The following is a 22,311-nucleotide window of genomic DNA, read 5'->3' on the forward strand; positions in this document are numbered from 1 at the left end:
TAAACCTTAAGTCATTGAAGACGACAACGACAACTTCTACGACCAACGCGTTTTTTTTTTTAAAATTGCCAGTTTGTATGAGTTGTGTATTTTTCATAAAACTGCCCATGATTGGATTTCGTTGACATTATAATGTTGTTATTTGTTGACGGACCCTACAGCTAGCCAGTCACGGGTTCCTTAGTCAGAGGCCTATGTGTAACAAGGGTTAGGATCAAAGTGACGTACTGCTCTTTGTGGCAGCAGGCGGACATTTTGGCCGTAAAACTTACCACAAAGGTCCTCTTAGTATTCTTAAGGTAAGACATTTTCGTAGTCCAAGTACTGGATCGTAGTGCGTTAGTTGTCTCTTTGCCTAGTCAACGCACGTATCTGCGAACATTACAAAATGTTACGTCAAAGTCTCGAATCTTAGATCCTAACTTTTGAGCCTCCTGTTTTCAAGTTGTGGTTATGTAATGCATTAAATTCATATTTTTTCTAGCCACGTTTTCATCCTTACAAACCATGGCGGATGTTCCACCACCCTACTCTCCGTACCCCACCAAGGAAGGTCTTGTCGACCCCTCTCCCCCCGTCCAGGCGTACACATACCCGCAACGTGAGTCGTGTTATAGATCATAATAACAGTTTGTCAAATACACATTTTTGTACAAAAAAGAACAAAAAAAATACACACACTCAATTTCTTCGAATTGCAGTGTCTAAAAAAATGCAAATTATGTACCTGAAGGGCTGTATTCTTGAAACAAGATGACTTGACTTGGACTTGAAAATCCAGTTGTGTTGTGCCCAATATATACAGAGATGATGACAACATAACGGCCAGTATGTACATTAATTACAGGTAGTGGCATATCATTAAAGTTACTGTCTAGTTTTCTTTTTTATTGTTAGTACTGTTTACCTAAAATAATAGTTCACTTGATTGTCTAATCAAAGTCGTAAGTAAAAAGGGGAATATAATGCATTTTTCCTTTTTATTTTGAACTCCAAATTCTGGTTCAGAAATCTTATTTGTCTCGAACTTGTAGTAAACCTTTCATTCATATCAGCGGCTGCACAGACCATCGTGATGACCAGTACCGTCCAGCAGCCCTTGATCAAGATCAACCCCGCCAGTTTCCCGGTGGAGCCGGTACAGCTACAGTGTCCGCACTGCAACGCCACCGTCCGCACGGAGACGCAGATGGTCATCGGGGCCGTCACCTGGCTGGTGTTCTTCCTACTCATCGTTATGCTGTAAGTACACGTTTTTATAACATGTGTATGATGTATCTTTATGCTGAACAATATCATACAAAATCACATGCTGTAAGTGAATGTTTTGATAACAGGTGTCAAAGATATCACTATTATAAAAAAATCACGTGACGTGTTTAAGTTATTGTTATGAAAAACGAACGAACAACAAGCCATCCAACATAATGAGAAGATAGCCATGTACGGTCTTGAACTACTTATGCCACCTAGATGTACTCTAAGCTGACAAGGAAAGCCCTCTTAGGTCTTAGGCTAGCTTCCAGTCATATATCTTTAAATGATTCAATAGAATGAACCACAAAAACGTTATTCTTGAATTTTCACAATGAATCATAAGTTTACCTGAAATACATGTACCTGAAATATAAGTAGGAAAAATCAGGACAAGTGTTGTCAAAGTATCAACATATCGTCACGTGTACCAAGGAGGTTTAAAATCACATTGCGTGTACCAATACAAGACTTCTTGGTTTACTCAACAAACTCTTTCCAAAGTCATCAACCTAACAACGTTTTCTTCCTTCCAGAGTCGGCTTCCTCGGGCTCTGCTTCGTGCCGTTCTTTGTGGACTCCACCAAGGACGTGCGGCACACCTGTCCGAACTGCAAGAACCACCTGGGAACTTATCATAGAATGGGATAAACAAGCAAACAAAAAACAAACAAAGAAAGAAGCAAACAAACAAACAAACAAACACTTGAAAGTCCATCTCTGTTGGTAGAAGTAATTTTGTATCAAAGTTAAGCTGCAATTTCCAACAAAAGAAAAGCATAGAAAAATTTGGGTAAGTCAAATTTCTTGTTTTGGAAAAAAAACAAAACAAGATACACACAAATAGCACATGCCGCCTTGTATGTAGCTGGTTAGCTGACTGTGTGAATGGAAGTGATGGATAAGTACAGAATTCTCTTTCTGTAGTGTTTCAATGTCATAGTTTACAACAGGAAGTTCGAGCATGAATCTCATTGCTCCAGGCATAATGGCAATTTGCACCCTTCTTTTCGACAAACGTCCTTCTTTTGGAGAATGATTTTAACGACTTAGAGAATTATTTTATGTATGTGAATGTTAGTGAAATACTATACTGTAAATATTCTTGATAGGGCATATGGCGATCAGTCCACTGTAATTGAATTTTGAATAGGAATAAAGAGAGTTTAATGTTTTCAACGATATTTTATGCTGTCTTTCTTCTCACTAGGATGTCAATTAAACTGAATCGACTGACAATCACACCATTGGACACGATTGGAAAATGTCCTCTTCACTTAAAATCTGATTAGAATTGCTATGAAGTCGCCATTGTGCCACATTAAACTGAAACACAAACAGATGACGTAAAAGTTAGCTGCAAAGGAACAACTCCATTCCTGCAACTCTGTGACATGTCGGTAGGTGTCTCTTATTCAACAACATGAGACAATATTGGTTAGACAACCCTTGTTTAACCTGTCTGACAAGTCTACTGTTAACGTGATCCCAAAAAACGATTGCGAAACGACTGCAAGCTTATAAACATTGCCAGACCCTACGTGACCAAAAAGGCGATTCGAGGAAGCTGTCAGCCAAACATAACATATTCCAAAGCAGGTGAGTAAAGTTTATATCTTTTCAGCATGTGATATGGTGTAATCTGCCCTGCTATGGGTATGAATACAATGGTGATATCAATAAGGACGGGTTAAGTGTAGTTTTGCACAGAGTGGCCCTACGTTTTTTTGCAAGAGCGGGGTATGCCGGAAATTTGACAGGGTTCCCCTTTTTTCATTGTGACTGTCTGTTTACTATACAGTACTACTGTGAATGACAGACAAGTAGTCGATTTTTTCTGTACTTTTGAAGTAAAGGAAAGTAAGACGAAAGGATCCCACAATGGGTATTCCCTTATGAAACTGTCGTAACGTCATCACTTACCAAGGATCACATCTACATGAGTCATCAACACAGTGACTCGCACTGTTGCGACACTTTGCAATGTACAGTCCCAACACACGAGTTAAACATAACACATAGCACCACTAAAAAGATAGACAACTCGACGGATTTTAAGTAAAAATATTTTCGTCCACTCTATCCAGATGGTATAACTTTTGGTGTGAATTCTGTACATAATTATATTCGTTTAGTCAAAGCAGTCCTTTTTCCTGATGTCAATAATTCTTTACAGTATTTAGAATCATGTAGTATCATGTTAGTATTCACTCTTAGTCTCTGTAAGTATCTTCAACATGTCAAATGCTATATTGTCTTTTAATTCTTACGTTACCGACATGGGAAATGGAGATATACATGTAGTTTTGGGCATGTCTGTATGTATGTATGTATGTGTGTGTGTGTGTGTGTGTGTGTGTGTGTGTGTGCGTGGTGTGTGTGTGTGTGTGCGCGCGTGTGTGTGTGACTGTCTGTGTTTACGGATTTTGTAGTCATTATATAACTCAAGAACCTCTGGATGGATTACGATGATATTTGGTATGTGGGTAGGTCTGCCTTTTTTGGTTTCGGTGCTGACGACAACATTTATCATTTCTTTAGACACCAGGGAAGGTGATTCAAAATGCGGCGACATCTAAGTTCACCACTCTTCGCGGGTCTTTATAACAGACGTCCTGAACGTGAAAGACTCGTCCCCACTCGACCTGACGATGCACCACCAGCGTACAGTGAAGTGGTTCCAAGTGCCCCGCCGCTGCAGTACCAGAATAATGCGCAGGGTGGCGTACCACCTTACGCCGGGCCACCACCACCACCGCCAGCAGGTTACAATTCAGATGTGTAGATGGTCTTCTTCTTTCTTTTTGAGGCTGCCAACTCCAACTTGTTGAAGATTGCATATATAAATGGTATATTCAGGAATTGACACATACAGATATTAAAACAGCATTGCAGACGATGTTACCTTCTTTCAAGTAAACTGGCTGAATTAGGTAGTCTTGAAATTAAAAGTACAAAGGAGCACATTCAAACAATCGAACAATCGGAAAATATATACAAAAGACAAAATGTACAACCAACAGTAGCATATATAACAAATTACACCTTACAAATTGGTGTTTAATAGTTGGGTTGAGTATGGAAGATTCTGTAGCCTATATACCGTATACTGTAAGGTTTGATCCACTCACACCGGAAATGACCCCAGCATCTTTCGATAAGTGTGGAGGGTTCTTTAACTAATAACGTGCTCAAGGTGTGGCTCTCCTCAACCAGGGACCTCCATATGCATTTAACGTCCTATCCGAGGGCATGCTTTCTCATTTATACCCTACCCTACCCCGCCCCCACCCCACCACAGCCTGGCTACGATCATAAAATTATGATGAACAAAATCGACTCAGTTAGTTTCTATGTTATAAGTCCTTAATCCCTTTCGGCTGACCTCTCTAAAAAGGGTTATCTACTCCCATGTGCCCGAAACTACCAAATATTGACCCAGGTATATTTCCAGGGAAATATTGGGACCCTTCTTTTACGTAAGAATTTCTTCGGTGTTGTCTTGGTTTTTCTGTTTTCTGCATCATATTTCAAGATCTTTTACATCTAATACGTAGCAGAAAATTTAGTATTCCATTTCTTTGTGTAGAAAATGCTAGACATCCTTCACTTGATTGCTAACATTATAAAGTTATTGTCGATGAAGGTTAGACATCCAGGTAATAAGATTCACTCGGTAATATTTACTCAATCAACTGGATAGGATATAGAATTCCAACTCTTACCTTGCGTAAAGTTATCAACGGTTCTTTATTCCTCTGATTCAAACATTGTTTGTGTTTCTATCTGAAGGGGCTAGCGCCTACCCACGAGGGGCCGGTAACCAGTATGCACAGTACCCCGCGAGAAACCCCAAAGTCATCGTCCTGAAGCCCCCCTCTCACTGTACCCGCGGCACGGTGGTGGCGTCGCTGCGGCCGATCGAATTGACAAAGCACTCAACAGATTTCATCGACAAAAACGAATCTTTTAAAGCTTTGTGTGTTTTTTGGTCATACTTGTACGTTTTGAACGATATTCCCATTATAAAGTCAAGGGTAACACAAATCCGATTTAGAACGCAGCGACGCCGCCAGCGTGCCGCAGGTTCAGTGAGAGGGGGGCTTGAGGGATGAGGACCACGGGGACAGGCCCATGGCGACAGGAACGTGGTCACTCTGAAGTTTATTCCTCTGATCTAAATTGTTTGTATTTCTATCTGAAGGGGCTAGAGCCTACCCACGAGGGGCCGGTAACCAGTATGCCCAGTACCCTGCGAGAAACCCCAAAGTCATCGTCCTGAGAGACGACGACCACGGGGACAGGCCCATAGCGACATACTGCCACATCTGCCACAGGAACGTGGTCACTCACGTGTCGTACCAGGAGGGAGGGGCCAACGAGGGCCTGCTCTGTCTCACGTCCCTGCTGGGATGCATGTAGGTTTATAGAACTATCCTTTCTTTATCAGAGGTGCCTATAAGCATTCATACGAATTTTACGGGTTCATATGAGTTTTTAACGAAATGCATGCGAATTTTACAGCATTCATACAATACACTGCTATCATTATAGAAACAAACGAAATATAGAATGAATTCATGATATTCTATACGATACGAATTTTGCGGAATTTACTCACTCACTCACTCACTCACTCAATCGCTCACTCACTCACTCACTCACTCACTCACTCACTCACTCACTCACTCACACACTCACTCACACACTCAATCACTCAATTTGTGGTAGGCGGAAAATCAAATAGATTTCTAATCAGCAAAAGAATTCAATATTAAGCAGCCCTAAAGTAGCCGTACCAATAATGCCCGATTTATTCAAAACGTCATTCATCTCGCATGAACCAAGGATCTTACGTCGTTTTTTATTGCTCATGAGAACTGGCGTTTGTATGATACGCCTCGACATTTTGACATGACCCAAAGTGGACGATAATACGTACCGCACGATTATTGGTACCGCTACGTTGACAGATGACGGTTTATAGACGGTTTGAAGACTTGTGCCCCGGATTTAATGTAAGACGGTCCAGGGCTCTCTCCAGGAACCGTCCCTCCGTCCCGGGACGGAAATTTGCTTGTCGGTACGGAAAAAAATCACATTCAGATTCAAAACAGTTGCTTGGCTGTTTCTAACAAGAAAGTTGAATATAGAAGGCCAATAGCTACGTCAACTAATGGTGGGTGATTTCCACTCACAGGTTACTTAGGCTCAAACTTAGAGGTGCCCACATCGTGCGATACATGAGATAGTCCAGCATGTCTCTCATATGTTACTGCTGGGTAAAATGTCAATTTGTGTATGTTTTTCTTCTTTTTTTTCAGTTTCTGGCCGATCTGCCTGCTGTTGCCCTTCTGCCTGTTGTGTGACAGAGAAAGTACCGCCGTACACTACTGCCCGATGTGTCACTCAAAGATAGCTGAATATGAACTGTGACCGCATTATGTAGTGTCTTGATGTCGATAGTTGAAACGCACAATCGTCTCCGCGACAGTAATGTTGTTTATTTGTGTATTACTGTTGTTGATTTTAAGGGGTGTTCCACTGGTACTTACGAAGTTGACTTGATAATCATCAATATCAGTCGTCGGGCTGATAGGAAATAACGAGTTCTATGTATCACATCAGGGTTCTGAGTAAATGTTTACACAGGCATGGAAAACATCACTAGTATTTTGAGCTGTATACACCCAAGATAACGTTATGTTTATTGAGTAGGACATCTACGCTTAAATCTGATAAGTACATTCTGGAACATTTCAATAAAACTTACGACTCTCGCATCGGGATAACTTCATTCGCCATATCGAAGATAAATAATTTACGTAACGTTGCACAGTAAGCGATAAGTCACATTGTTTTCCATGCAAACATCGATATTTTCGTTTCGGTTGAGGGGCAGCAGCGAATTCAATTATGGTTGGAGAATTGCGTTTCACTCGCTCTGCCGTATACACATATTGATATTTGCCGCTTTTATACAAATCAGTCAATAGGAATTTTGACGCAGACATTACCATTACAACTTGGACTGTAATTTGTCACCATAGCCCCGCGTTCTTACTGTTCACCTCAACCATCAGTTCAATCAATAATATCATGGCAATTAGCGGGTCGAACAATGAGAGAGTGGCTGTATGTCCGTGCATTTTTCGTGTTTTATTTCTCATTTCTTCGTTTTGACGGAGGTGGGCGGGGCTATATTTGCCTCATACATGTAGTAAGATAGCTTTATACTGATGGCCAGAAGAATATATAGAAGCCCTTAACATAGCATACATCCCTAAACATAAAAAAAACAAGCTTTAGAACTGATGAAGTTGGTTTACAGCGTAACAAATACATGAAAATCGCAAGACACGCAATAACTTTAGTTCCAATCCTGTGCTCTGCACCGGAAGGTTCTTCTAAGATGTCGTTCTTGAAAATCTCGGAACATATCTGCAAGTAGAAATAGGCAAATGAATGAATGAATGAATGAATGGCTTATTCAGTACTACATACAGTAGCAGCCTTCATTGGATTAAATGCAGTTTGATTTATATTGAAAATGATCTAAATGTAATAAAGATACATACACAAGCTAAACATTACAAACCTTACAATACTCAGGATATTTGGAGTCTCTTTTAACACAACCAGGTAATCTCACCTGCTGACGTTTCCTTTACCTGGTTGTGTTAAAAGAAGCTCCAAATATCCTATGTTCTACCAACCTGATGAAATCATTTTCGGCTTACAATACTCACTTTTAAAGTATACGTGTACTCGTCTAAATGCTTATTGGCAGTGCGGCGCTAAAGCCCCCCTCTCACTGGACCCGCGGCACGCTGGCGGCGTCGCTGCGGCCGATCGAATTGACAAAGCACTCAACGAATTCCATCGATAAAAAAACCGAATATTTTTAAGCTTTGGGTGTTTTAATGTCTTTTTGGTAATACTTGTACGTTTTGAATGATATTCCCATTATAGAGTCAAGGGTAACACATATCCAGTTTAGGACGCAGCGATGCCGCCAGCGTACCGCGGGTCCAGTGAGAGGGGGGCTTAACACTTTGTCGTTGAGTAGGTCAACCATGTTGGGCAGTGTGCTCTTCCGATATCTAGCGGTTCTTAACTTGAACTGCGTTACATGTATCTCCTTATATGTATTTAGACCTAAGATTCTTGCCATGGAGACTCACACGGTTTTGCGTGACCAGGCAACATTGCAATAAATGATGAAAAGATATGGAAAGCCTTAAAGATAGACGGATTTATTGAAACTTTACATCCCAACTGCACGGTTCGCTAGTCTTTTTATTATAAAAACTTACCACCCAAACTTTAGCTTTGCCTCGTTTGCAACATACCGCTAAACGTATACGCAGTACATGCCATTTGCAGTTAAATATGACACCGTTTAGCGTACGAGAAGCGATGAAAACGCTTTAGTATGATCACCTTCTCTATAGACGTTGAATAAAAAAGAAGCAAGGGCATCTGATGTCACATTGATCGATAAATGCAAGGCTATGTCGCACTTTTGCACAACGCAGCAGAAATCTGATAATAGCAGGTAATTACTCAACAGGTAATATGTTATTGATCTTGAAGAAGGCGACAGTGGTCGTTGAAAATTTGATCTGTGTACTAGTATGTCTTGTGCTGGAAGAAAGTTTAAATTTAGCATCGGACTATGATTACTACCAACAAAGATGAGCTACCATTATAATAGGTAATACCTCGGTTAACATAGTTGGAGTCAGCGATGACTGGCGACCTCCTAATTGTCCCACTCTGCTGACTTCTTCACGCGGTCATCGTCAGCTGCTGCTGAGGAGGAAACAGAGCGAGTTAATCATCAACATCGTGAACCGAACCCCAGAGATCTGTTCCAGCACAGGCCATACTGATTTCATTATATGGATGCCATCCCGTTGCACCCAAAATTGATGCGAGCGTGCGAAACGACGTCATTGGAAAGCGGCCCTGATGGCCGAATAGAACAATTTCGAATGTAAATAAAGGCACAAACAAACAAACAAAACAAAAAAACAAACAAAAAAACAAAACAAAAAAACAAACAAACGTCTGTGAAAGTTAGACGTCCAGGTAAACAATATATAAAAAGAAGTCAGAGCGAGTTAATCATCAATATTGTGAACCGAACCCAAAAACTTCTGTTCAAACACCATTACGCCATACAGGGCAGACCTGAGGGCAGACCTGAAAGAGAGAGGTCCTCTTTCTTTCAAGTCTGCCTAGAGGACTACGCGGTTACGGTCAGAAAGATAACTACGGGAGCTAAGGAAGCTCGGGATGAACATGCAGACACGGTGGAGAGATTTGAAGAAAGACTGATTGCAGCTGCAGGGTGTCCAGACCACTGCAGCAGCAGAACACGGTGGACTGATACTATTTGTTCATGCTGATTCGATTATATGGTTGACATCCCCTTGCATCCAAAAAGTAATGCGAGCGTGCAAAAAGAAATAAATGGGGAAAAAATTGCCTTCATCGTGAAATGTATGACTGATCACATAGAGCACAGTGTATCAAACAATAAACTCTTGATTTCGGTTCATTCTCATCTTCTTTGATTTCGGAAGACTTCGCTATTTACGCAAACATTAGCTTAATTGAAACAAATTTGGAATCACAAGTAGAAAAAATAAAGATGTGAACTTATGACGCATCCACTTCCACAAAAAACTATGCAAATAGAGACAGACAGAACAAGAGTTCCGCGACCTCATATCTCCATGAACAATTCTATTTATGCAAATGACTTACACATTTACATAATATATGCTTAATTCTAAACATATTTATCTTACTTACACATGTTGCAATATTGATAGTCCTATAATTTTCCAATTTGATGAGTTTCGGTGTTTTTGCATTAATTATGCAAATCAGGAATTTATTTGCATAATTGGTATCTGTTGATGCTCCACTTTCCATAAACTACATATGTTACATGTATGTTAGTCTTATAATGGAAAACACTGCAAATAAAGATTTTCCTCATTAGCTATGCAAATTAAGTCCCAATTAGCATAATTTGCACTTCATTGTGTACATCTCTGCCTAAGCTACCTGCATACTAAATATGATGGAAATCCGTCTTTCCTTTGTTCAGTTATTCCCCTTAGAAGATTTTCACAATAACGCCACTGCAGTTCCATAGTAAACTGCTAGGGGGCCCAAACCTACACCATTTTTTAATTACATCACAAGTTATCTGCCACCCAAAAATCAAGACCATAGCACGTCCAGGTCAAAAGAAACAAAAATTGAAGTTCTGCTGCAGTACCAAGGTCACATACCAGGGGGCCCAAAATCAACCTTAAACTTCGGCTTGACAACACCTACACACATACCAAATATCATCGTGATCCATCAAGAGGTTCCTGAGTTATGCTGACTACAGTAGTGCGGAAACACAAACAGACAGACAAACACACACACAGACACACCCAAAACTATATCTCCATTTTTCATGGAGATAAAAATCAAAGATGCGTTCAGTCAAGTATGTGAGATCGTTTTGCTGTGTCATATTTGTTGAATCGATGTGATGCGGACTCCTGATGAACAGTTCCTCGTGGTTTGGGGTCGTGTGGCATAACGGCAGGGTGTTTTGGCCAGAACACAGTGGTCCCGGATTCGAATCCCCTGACGCCATCGATGTTATGCCCTAAGGAAAGGCACTTTACACGACTTTCCTTAGCTCACTCCACTCATGTGTAAAGATGGGTGGAAGGAAAAAAATCCACTCCCCATACGGCCTCAAAAAAGGTTATGAGGCTACGTACGTTGACCTTATCAACCTTTAAATTACTGCTCTCTTGGTGTGGCACTGTTCAGATAAGTTGTGCAGTGCCACATTGTCCTTCTCTGTCCGAGAGCAAAACTGAAAACAAACGAAAATCGAACTGTTCCTTACCTTTCCTGTGTGTTTTTGAAGACCACCGAACTGATATGATGGAAACAAAGGTAGAATTAACAAAAGTTTAAAATATGATAACTTAATTATGTATAGGTAAGGACGCAACACAAGACATTGGCATTATGCCAAAAATCAAAATGACGACACCATTAATTGATAAATTTATGACCATACATATAGGTGTAGCGCGCATGACTACTTCACCATGATATCATCTTTCCTTACATAACATTACGTTGCATTTTACCCTATGTCTCCAAATTTCATTATCAACTGTAAATTAGATGAGAAATGTAAACCCAGGTAACATATTCTACAAGAGTCTTTTCTTTAAATATTGGGTCAAATCTAACTCAGATGAAGAAGACCTGATAAGTTATGTATTACATTTACAGGAAACAGGACAGGACAATCGAAACAGTGGGTATAGTGGTATTTGGATGGGTCATTTAATTTTTTTACCATCCAAGTAATCCCTATGGTGAAAAAATATATATCACCCGCGCTATCCAATTTTTCACCAAATGGAGCTTCAAGAAAACGCCTTATGGTGAAAAAAGAGGATAACATCCCGGCTATCCATTTTTTCACCAAAATCAGGTCCAAGAAAACTCCTTAAGGTAAAAAAGAATAGCACCCGACTATCCTTTCTTTCACAAAAAGAAGTAAAAATCGAGTGAAACTTAATGTCAGTGATGAAATTCTCTCCGCCGTTCCCTCATCGAAGTTTAGAGAGGAGAACGATCGACTGTAGTAATCGTGACTTGCTCTTCAGCTGTCTGCATCATCAAACTGCAGAACCAAGCAATTACTGGATCCAGAGTACTTGCGGCGTCATTAATTTCCCAAACGCCTCGCGCGTATCTTCACCGTTGCTACTCGCTATTGAATCCGTGCATGTGTATATTCATGAGATATCAGGCAGGCTTGACAGTCATGTGTCCCTGAGCACGCATCCGTTATCGTGGCCGTGAGGAGCTGTCTCAAGGCTATGGGTACCACGGCGCTCGTCAATCGGGTTGGTTAGCCGTGATGGAGAATCTAGATGAGCTAATCAACGAAGATTAACGCAGCTGGGACCCTGGCCTTTATACTAGACACACACAAGCTTTACCCTTCAGCTGCCAGAGTTTCAGCCTAGTAAATGCTCTCAGGGTTTGCATTTGATCCCAAACCTCCGACCCGTAACCCGCGAAACAGCCCGGAACTACTACTAACAAGTTACTAATGCTAAGGTCGCAATTCCCAACCCGGGGCCCGGCCGGGTAGTTTGCGGGAACGAAAAGTACAATGTAAAAGACAACATAACAACCGAAAAAGTTGCAAAAATTAACCATTGACACCAACTGTGTATATTATTGTTATGAGTTGTTTAATTGTCAGCCCGGCCGGGCCCCGGATTGGAAATAGGACCTAAGCATAACTGTACGCGTGCACAGTGCTATTTTCTTCCAGGGAATACCGTATCCCGGTTATATCCGGGCGCGGCAGCTTGGAGTTTTAAGATCCATTCTGTTCAACAGTGTGCCTGAGGCTAGTGGTGGTCCATCATTGGCATCAGGGATCGTCTTATGGGCAAAGTCCTCTCGACATAGGCTAAGCATTGTATTTTTGGACTTGGCAACTGGCAACTTTCTTCAGCATCTACATCTTCATCTACATAGCCGGTATAACCGCCCTTCAGCATTACACTGACCAGCTTCTCAGGTACGCGGCGCGGTAGCAACTGGTTATATTGCACTATGCGACCTGTCATACCTGATCATAAACTTTGCGCATCTAGCAGCAAGCGTTGTTTCAAGCTATCTGCTGAGGATGCCTCTACTGTACTTGGTTGGAACGAGTTCCACTCTACGGTAGTTCGGAATATCTTAACGCTAAATAAAGCTAAGAACCTTCTTTCAGACCCTTGTAGTGCCTAGTATAAACAGAGCAGCAATTTTCTTTGCTGTTTCTGTAGCAGGGTATATTTTATGCTTCGGTCCCATTCCCAATCCGGGGCCCGGCCGGGCTGTTTGCGAAAACGACAAATAAAAAAATGCATACCAAATAAAATACACAATATATGCGTAGGATTATTTGTTTGAAGTTTTGCTTCTTTTGTTGTCTTTTACATCATATGTTACGTTCCCACAAGCTGCCCGGCCGGGCCCCGGTTTGCATTACAGGGAGGGGTTGTTAGCCTCCTCGAACACGGGACCCCATTTACGTCCCTACGAAAGACGAGTGCAGCCCCAACCGAGATGCCTTCCCAGGATTGAACCAGGGTCTCCCAGCTATCAGCTAATTGAAGCCAGTAGCTCAACTCTGAGGCTGCTACCGGTCGAGCTACAGAGACATCCCTAAGATATACCAAGATAAGCAATAAAAGAGCAACAACTAATCCTTCAGGTATCTAGGTCATCTCACCGCATTCCAAGTCAGCAGGGCAATCGACCATGCACAGTGCTGATGCAGCAGGGAGGCCGATCATGTTATCTACGAGAGGGTCTTGAGTGACTTACGGAGGCCGATGATGACTTATAACAAGGAATTAAGACCTCCTACGACCGGTCAAGCTTCGTTTCACATACATGTGCTTGATTGATTTAATAAATTATGTAGCATGCCAAAACAGTGATCGATTGAAATCGTAGTTCCTTTCGAAACATTGGTGTGATTAGTAGCGTATAGCCTAGCGTTTAGGTAGCGTGCTGTCACATTCAAGACTGCGAGACAGCGCCGTTTCCGAAGTGTCCAACTCACGTTTGAAGCCCAACTCGAAAGCAATTCTACTTAGGAAACTTCACAAAGTGTAATTCACAGATTCAAACATGAGATGATATCAACAAGTTGCGATAACGACCGCACAGTGCCCATCTGTCTAATCGACGGAAGAAGTTTGTTACGCAGGTTGTTACCCACAGGAAATCCTCTCCGCTTTTCCATTACCTTTAACTGTCCCTAGAGCATCCTCCGCTCAGCTGGTAACGAGTTTTAAGTTACTAACACACGACTGCTCCTGGGTTCCACCCCGACTGATCGGATCAGGGTTTTGCCGCACACTAATGGGTTCGCGGAGGTGAGTGCACCTGAGTTCTGCCACGCGCTCTCGTCACGGGGAAATGTTTTAGTTTTCTGTGCGAAGTTCGTCTTGTTACCGCCATGAAAAATGGAGATATAATCATTGGTTCTGTTTCTATCTGCTTCTGTTTCTCTGTTTTTTGTCTCTCTCTGTCTCTATCTCTCTCTCCCTCTGTCTCTGTCTCTCTGTCTCTCTCTCTGCCTCTCTCTCTGTGTCTCTCTCTCCGTCTCTATCTCTATCTCTCTGTGTCTCTGCCTCTCTGTGTCTCTCTCTGCCTCTCTCTGTCTCTGTCACTCTGTCTCTCTCTCTCTCTGTGTCTCTCTCTGTCTCTCTCTGTCTCTCTCTCTCTGTCTCTCTGTCTCTCTGTCTCTCTGTCTCTCTGTCTCTCTCTCTCTCTCTCTCTCTCTCTCTCTCTCTCTCTCTCTCTCTCTCTCTCTCTCTCTCTCTCTCTCTCTCCCTGTCTCTCTCTCCCTGTCTCTCTCTCCCTGTTTCTCTCTATGTAGTCTTCCTGATTACTGACGCCCTGTAGAGCGAAGAAATTGAAACCAACACCGTAAGAGTTTCCCGGTGTGCGCTAACGGGCATGGGCGGGTGGGCAACACTTCTAGGACCCCCAGACCTAGTGATTCAAAAGAAAGTCCATCTTGTTCCAAATCTCGCGAGGTTTGAATATCTGTGTACCTTGGTAATACAAATGCAGAAGACAGAGAAGTATATGTTTATGTATATATAGGAAGAGTTTATTAAGGAGGAAATGAAGTCAATATTCCGGAAATTACCCGATGACCTCATTGATAAAATTTGCATGATTCTACCGGCTGTAAAATGTAGATAACGAGCACTTTGACCGACTTACCGTGATTCTGCCACAAAATCAGGGCGAACCAACCTTCTCAACGGGGGGTGGTATCGACTTCTAGCAACCTTTGACCCACTGCTGACGTGTATATAAATTCTTGCCGTTGACCGATCCTATCGAACACCATATCGAACGTACAGAACCTCCTGTTGGAGGCTGTTCTATTTTCAATGCCGAAAAAGAACAGGGAGCGTGGCTTCGGGATCAGATGACTGAGCGATTGTGTCAAAACCTCCGTTGAGCTAAATCTCCTGGGTTGGCGAACAGTTAAAAGTTTCTCCATATTTAATTGTCCTTCGAATAACCGTTCCAAAATTGGGTAGCCAGTCATTAAAAAGAAACGCGGAGTATTGATTCTGTAGAAGGCCATGATAATCGTCTGTTGAATCTTTGATTGCTCATTTTAACATTTTAACATGACCTGGGCCATTGTCGGAGGCCAGTGAGTTACCCGCTTCAGTACACAATGCGTATTGATTTGTTGGCGGGTAATGATGTCACCTGTTGAAACTTTGATTGCTCATTTTGACACGACCTGGGCCAAAGGCGGTATAATCAATGGTTTCTGGAACTCTCGTGCCCTGAATTACATCTAAACAGTCTCAGCACAATCAAAACGTTGTTAGCGGGCCAAATTAAGGTCGATTTTGTCTCAATTCACTGGAGCGAACAAAGTGAACGTGCCCTAATTTCTTTCGATTCTCTTAGCTCTTTCATCACAACTGGAATAATACTACTGATAAAAAAGGGCGTATGTATGATTTCTACAGTAATTGGATGTGACGTATGAAAAGGAAGATGCTTATAGTAGATATGACATCAATTTAACAGACTAATCCGTGAAAACAACACTTTAAAGTTTCAAGCTCCATAAAAGACCATCGAACATTGGGCAGAGAACGAATTTCCGCCGAGTGCCGGGGCCACAGATGGTCCATTGAGGTAAATTGATTAGGACACGGACCTTTCGTACCCGTCCACTGGAAGAAGAGGAAGCAGGTGGGAAGCCGCAACGAAACCTTCAATCAGCTCATCTCTCTGTAACGAGTCATCTGGTGTATCTTGAAAGACTGAACACACACATGACTCGATTTCATTGAAATTAGTCCGTGGGCCAAGGACGTTTTTCTATCACCGCTACTTGATCGTTGTGCCTCCGGTCACCGATGCCGTTCACGAATAGTTCCTAACCATGGTCTGGAGAAGGTTGGGAGGCCATGGTCGGCTGAGTGTGACAGGGGCTTAACTCCCAAACATGGTCTGGAGGATGTTGAGAGGCCATGGTCGGCTGTGAGAGGGGCTTAACTCCCAACCAGGGGCTTTTGTTGACCGGAGACGATCCCAGTACCTCTCTCCTTCAACAAAAAGCTCCTCTACAGCACACCTATACTACAGCTGTGCATTATGCCACAGTCACAATTGGAAAAAGGGACCCCGGCGGGTAGTTTACGGGCTGTTTTTTTTCCACTTTCGGGCATGACCCCTACATGGCCCCGTGGAACACCCTGCTACTACTGGGCCGGGTCCCGTTTTTTCTTCTAAAAGCTCGGAGCCATCAAATCACCCGGGATCCGGTAACTGATAAACGACGTTAGCTAATCGTGAGAGCATCGAGAGGTTCCAGTCGGGGCTACACCCCCTATGGGCACCGGTACAATTGTGACCGTAGCATGATAGTAGAATATATACTATAAAGGATGATATACATGTAAATTTTGTGAAACTCACATCTGATGTTGAGAAGGGGTGAGTCGCAGACTCGAGGTCCATACTTGAGTAAGCACAGCGCCTTGAGTTGCTTCGGATCCATCCCCCTCTTGGCAAATGGAATAGATCGGTAGTCTCTTCCCCATTCCCATCTGAAGAGGGAAAAGACATGACAAAATTGTGGACATGTTCATATTTTTCTAGCTCCTTTTAGCGTGCGTGGTCCAGTAGCTAGCGACCCTGCCTCTGGACCAAGAGGTTGGGAGTTCGAATCCCGGCTGTTGTCGCACATACGACATGCAGGCTACTGGAAAGAGTCGCAGTCCTTAGGATGGGATGTTAAGCTGTGGTCCACTGTTCATTGTACTTGTCGAAAAGAGCAAAGGGGATTTCCCTGGTACCTACTTATACTGTTCACATATCGTCTGTCTTTTCAAGCTTGCTTGAACTTACATCACATCACATCATAGTGTCTTGTTTGTAGATTAATTGAATAAATAATTGAAGTACAGTCAAACCTGCCCAAGGCGACCACCCGGCGGACCCAGCAAAAACGGTCGCGATGGACAGGTGGTCGCCATGAAGAGGATTCCACTCACATGTTTCCAGGTCGAGGTTTTCAAATACAGTACGTAAATGGATGGAAAATTATGTGAATTTAGACAGCATGACCCCCACCAGGTTCAATTCTCATTGACAGAAAGATCCTCCAAAAATTACATTTTCCGTTATCGTTGTAATAATTCTATGCCGCTACATCGTGTAAAAATTTTCGTCATAATTTTGACTACAAAACAATGGTTGCCTCGATGATCTCGCAGCGCCCTTCTGCATTCACACGTTACATTAAATAGTACACACACACACATGCACATCATCGAAGTTTTAAGGCCTAAGACAAATCCCTAGAAAACATCTGCTGGCCCCAGCCTTTTTTGGGGCGCCGATGGATAAAAGGGGCAAAAAGTTTGCGATCGGACAACTAAAGATGAAAAGTAATCGGAACGGTGTGATTTCGTCGCGCCGCCAAACTCTGTCAGTCTGTGCGACCGCATCGAAAGGTAAGTCAGTGCAGCAGAATGCACAGCGTCCAATAAAGGTTTGTGAGATTCATGGAAATAAAAAGAAAATGAGAATATTAATTTTCATCAATAACTAGAGTATTCGTTAATGTTCATACACAAAAGCATCGTGTTTTAGAAAGGTCAGCGGTACGCCACATCCAAGCCGCGCCAAATCCAAGATGGCGTCGGGACCAAGGAACAACATTTCTCGCCCGATGTTTTGCCCGCCGCGAAGTCATTTTTCGGCGGAATTTAGTAAGACACATACACATTTTTGTTAAAAATACAAGAAATTGATAGTAATTTGTGTGAAATCTGACTTTTTGACGCCATGCACTACGTATTCGTTTTGAAAATTGAGTTTAAACCGAACTGAGTTTGCGGTAAACTATAAGATTACGATAGGCACAACAACATCACAAACATTTGTCTTTACAATGTTTATAGGGGGAACGTTTTATTAAAACACTTCATGGAGGAATCGGTGCTATAACATTGCTATTCCATATATTTTTGTCCTTCAAAGTCTTGAAAACATTTCCTTGAAATCCGACAGCAAAATGATCCGATGTCACCACACGCTTGAAAATCAGGCGGCCGCCATGGGCAGGGATTGTGCTCTGTGCGGTCGCAATTCGTGGCGGTCGCGGTCGCGTTGGACGGGTGGTCGCCTTGGGCAGGCAGCTTAATGCTTGTGCCTATGGGGGAAATTTTCGGGACCGACAAAAAGCGGTCGCCATGGTCAGGTGGTCGCGTTGAAAAGGTGGTCGCCTAGGCAGGTTTGACTGTATTGCACTTTTCTACCAGACCTGGCTAATTTAAGTACAGGTCACAACAAAACATGTTCAAAGTTAACAGATATAAGGATACAAGAAATGTATATTTCGATGAAATATGAAATATAGTAATGTATCTTACGAGTAACATGAGCCCTGGTCTAATTTCTTCTGTGCGCATAGGAGGGCCCTCAGGAAGTCCCCCGGCGGTAAGGCGTCTCCTTCTTCAGGCAGCATGAGGGTTGTCGTCAAGAGCAGGAGGACCGTCATCGCAAACATCTTGCCTTGTGTGATGAGGTGTCTAGTACTGTAGCACAACGATGGAGGGAAATCAGCCGTTACTTAATAACTGACTTTTGTTGTACATTTTTGCCACATTGGGCTAGCTAGGTACAGGTCCCAGATACATATATATATAGGGTGGAGATTGTTATCTTTCAGAAGGAGGTTATCTCGAAGAGCAGGAGGACCGTCATCGCAAACATCTTGCCTTGGGTGATGTAGTGTCTAGTACTGTAACACAAAGTCAGGAGAAAATCAGCCGTTACTGCGTGACTAAAGACATCTGTTGTACATTTTTGCCACATTGGGCTAGTTACAGGTCACAAATACATATATATGTCAGGGTAGAGATTGCAATCTGGCAGAAGAGGGTTGTCGTCAAGAGCAGGAGGACCGTCATCGCAAACATCTTGCCTTGGGTGATGGTGTGTGTCTAGTACTGTAGCACAAAGATGGGAGGAAATCAGGCGTTACTGAAAACCTTTGTTGTACATTTTTGCCACATTGGGCTAGTTACAGGTCACAAATACATTATATATTTCAGGGTGGAGATTGTGATCTGGCAGAAGAAGGTTGTCGTCCAGAACAGGAGGACTGTCATCGCAAACATCTTGCCTTGGGTGATGAGGTGTCTAGTACTGTGACACAAAGACGGGGGGAAATCAGCCATTACTGAGTGACTGAAGACCTTTGTTGTACATTTTTGCCACATTGGGCTAGCTAGGTACAGGTCCCAGATACATATATATGGGGTGGAGATTGTGATCTTGCAGAAGGAGGTTATCTCGAAGAGCAGGAGGACCGTCATCGCAAACATCTTGCTTTGGGTGATGTTGTGTGTCTAGTACTGCAACGCAAGGACGGTGAGAATGAGTCGTCACTGAACGACTGAGGACCTTTGTTGTACAGTTTAGGCTAGATACACCCTACTGGGCTAGATACAGATCGCAAATACACTATATGGTCGGGTGGAGATTGCGATCTGGAAAAATTGCCAATTCTACAGGTAGAGATCGTCATCGGAGTCTCTGACGACAGAGATCGAGGTCAGATCTCTGCCAGCTGTAGTAGTAAGATCGGCGATTCTCAGCTCCCAGTAGAGGGATCGCTTAAAAGACAGTTAGAACTTTGCAACTTAGATTGATGTCATTTTAGTTCAGTCCGTTCATTACTTAAAACGGGATATGTCACTGGGGAGCCTCCCTAATTTATTCCCAGCATCCTGATCACGATCTCTGTCGACGCGACAGAGACTCCGACTGCGATCTCTAACCGTACGGTTGAATCTGCGATTCTGCCAGAATGCGATCTCTATCTTAACATCATCAGAGAATGCACTAGTCTTATAGGCTGTCTGTTTTTTAAATGTACAGTACGTACAGTCAGGCATGTATTAGCGGTAACTTTGCATAGCAGCCACCTGGCCATAGTGGACAAATGTGTTCAGTCCCTTGAGTGACCACTATAGACAGGTTTGACCGTACTTGGTTATGTATGTGGATTTTATGGGCCGTAGCTCCTGGAATAAAGAGGGAATAATTTCATCAAACGTGACAATCCTATAGTCCACTCTTGTTACCATGATTAACCCCCTTGTCTAAGAAAATTACAATCCATCCCACGGGGGAATGAAGGAGATCGATGTGCCCTGCTTAACCTCGGTTTGACCTAGATTACTGGATAATGAGGTCGGGATCATGTATTGACGACTTCCCGGTAGACTGGAACTATCAATTGTTTTCATTACAAGAAAAAGCCAATTTTCAGACAATTTTAGACGTAAAGGTAGCTATATTGTCTTCGTTCTCGTAATAGTGATCTTGATTTCGAAATCATCAGAGGTTAGTAAAGATTTCAACACTTTAACACTTTATGTGTGAATTTCACCCATATGCGAGACAAATATGTCTACCACCTAGGTGGATTCCAGCCTCTTACAAAGCTACCACTCAGCCCGCGATCACAGGACAGACCTATTGGGAATTGATGATTGCTTATACTGCCGGTGGACTGTTTCCGTTGCCTTTCATTACTAGACTACTTTCCAGCCTAAAACCAAAGCGCTACAAGAGCTTTAGATAGCGTGGATTCATCTGGGTCGAAAAGACGATTTCAGACGTAATATTAGCCACATTGTCGTCATTGTGTTACTCTTTGTATTGAAATAATAAACAGCCAATTGCGATTTCGACACTGTATGTGTAACTTATACCGATATACAAGACAAATCTATCCGCCACGTAGGTGGATTCCAGCCTCTTACCAATCTGCCACTCACCTATTGATCACAGGAAAGACCTGTTGGGAATTGATGATTGCTTAAACTACGGGTGGACTGTTTCTGTTGGCTTTCATCAGTACCTCTCTTGATCTTAACGACTTCTTTCCAACCTAAGACTCAAGCGCTACTAGGTCTTTAGAAAGCGCGGATTCATCTGGGACGAGAAGACGATTTCAAGACAATTTAAGACGTAATTTTCGCTATATTGTCTTCATTATGGTATCATTGGTATTGAATTCATAAGAAGTCAGGTACGATTTCGATACTGTATGTGTGACGTTTACGATGTACGAGACAAATCTTTCCGCCACATGAGTGGATCCAGCCTCTTACAAAGCTGTCACTCATCTATTGATCACAGGAAGGACCTGTTGGGAATTGATGATTGCTTGTGCTACCGTTGGAATGTTTCCGTTGCCTTTCATTAGTACTACTTTCAAAGACTACTTTCCTCCAATCTCAATCCAAGACTCAAGCGCTACAAGTTTACACTTACACTACCGGTGGACTGTTTCTGTTGGCAATCATTAGTGCCACTCTTAACGACTACTTTACAACCTAAGGCCCAAGCACTACGAGAGCTTTAGAAAGCGTGGATTCATCTGGGACAAAAACACGTTTTTAAGACAATTTAAGACGTTATATAAGTTATATTGTCTTCATTGTGGTATCACTGGAATTAAATTCAAGAAAAGTCAGGTACGATTTCGATACTATGTGTGAGTTTTCCCGATATGCGAGACAAATCTATCCGCCACGATTTTAAGACAATTTAAGACAATCTGTGGGGTCGAGTGGCGTAACGACCGGGTTTTCGGCCCAGAATCCCCTGACGCCACCGATGTTGTGCCCTTTGGAAAAGACAATTCATACAATTTCCTCACTCAACCCAAGTGTAAAACCGGGTATATTATATGTGGCCGTGGGTCACGACACCAGCAATAGCTGCATGTGTCCCACGAGTATTGCACTGTTGCAATTCTGATAAAATCAAAAATTAAATAAAAAATCAAGACGTAATATTAGCTATATTGTCTTTACTCTAGTACCATTGGTATTGAAATAATAAACAGCCAATTGCGATTTCACC

General features: G+C 42.5%; 3 protein-coding genes across 5 annotated transcripts; 2 read left to right on the plus strand and 1 right to left on the minus strand.

The window, feature by feature from the left end:
* The first annotated feature begins 488 nt into the window (after nt 1-488).
* Nucleotides 489-2,436, plus strand: LOC136428829 (LITAF domain-containing protein-like). Its single transcript, XM_066418607.1, has 3 exons — nt 489-601; nt 1,056-1,242; nt 1,791-2,436. The coding sequence occupies exons 1-3, from the start codon at nt 508-510 to the stop codon at nt 1,903-1,905; spliced, it is 396 nt and encodes a 131-aa protein (XP_066274704.1). The 5' UTR covers nt 489-507; the 3' UTR covers nt 1,906-2,436.
* Nucleotides 2,437-2,576: 140 nt separating this feature from the next.
* Nucleotides 2,577-7,035, plus strand: LOC136428828 (lipopolysaccharide-induced tumor necrosis factor-alpha factor homolog). Its single transcript, XM_066418606.1, has 5 exons — nt 2,577-2,853; nt 3,796-4,029; nt 5,045-5,056; nt 5,469-5,672; nt 6,579-7,035. Exons 2-5 carry the CDS (start codon nt 3,818-3,820, stop codon nt 6,688-6,690), a joined length of 540 nt encoding a protein of 179 aa, XP_066274703.1. The 5' UTR covers nt 2,577-2,853; nt 3,796-3,817; the 3' UTR covers nt 6,691-7,035.
* On the minus strand, nt 6,928-18,969 carry LOC136428830 (uncharacterized). 3 transcript variants are annotated; one of them, XM_066418608.1, is made up of 5 exons: nt 18,801-18,969; nt 16,840-16,970; nt 11,186-11,215; nt 8,979-9,066; nt 6,928-7,695 (listed from the first exon to the last, which is right to left on the minus strand). In XM_066418608.1, exons 1-4 carry the CDS (start codon nt 18,935-18,937, stop codon nt 9,020-9,022), a joined length of 345 nt encoding a protein of 114 aa, XP_066274705.1. In that variant the 5' UTR covers nt 18,938-18,969; the 3' UTR covers nt 6,928-7,695; nt 8,979-9,019. The 3 variants fall into 3 exon arrangements, with proteins under 3 accessions (XP_066274705.1, XP_066274707.1, XP_066274706.1); XM_066418610.1 differs by lacking the exon at nt 11,186-11,215; XM_066418609.1 differs by lacking the exon at nt 11,186-11,215 and having other exon boundaries at nt 8,979-9,069.
* Between the last annotated feature and the right edge of the window lie 3,342 nt (nt 18,970-22,311).

The sequence above is a fragment of the Branchiostoma lanceolatum genome, chromosome 2, assembly GCF_035083965.1.
Source record: "Branchiostoma lanceolatum isolate klBraLanc5 chromosome 2, klBraLanc5.hap2, whole genome shotgun sequence".
NCBI classification, from domain to species: Eukaryota; Metazoa; Chordata; class Leptocardii; order Amphioxiformes; family Branchiostomatidae; genus Branchiostoma; species Branchiostoma lanceolatum.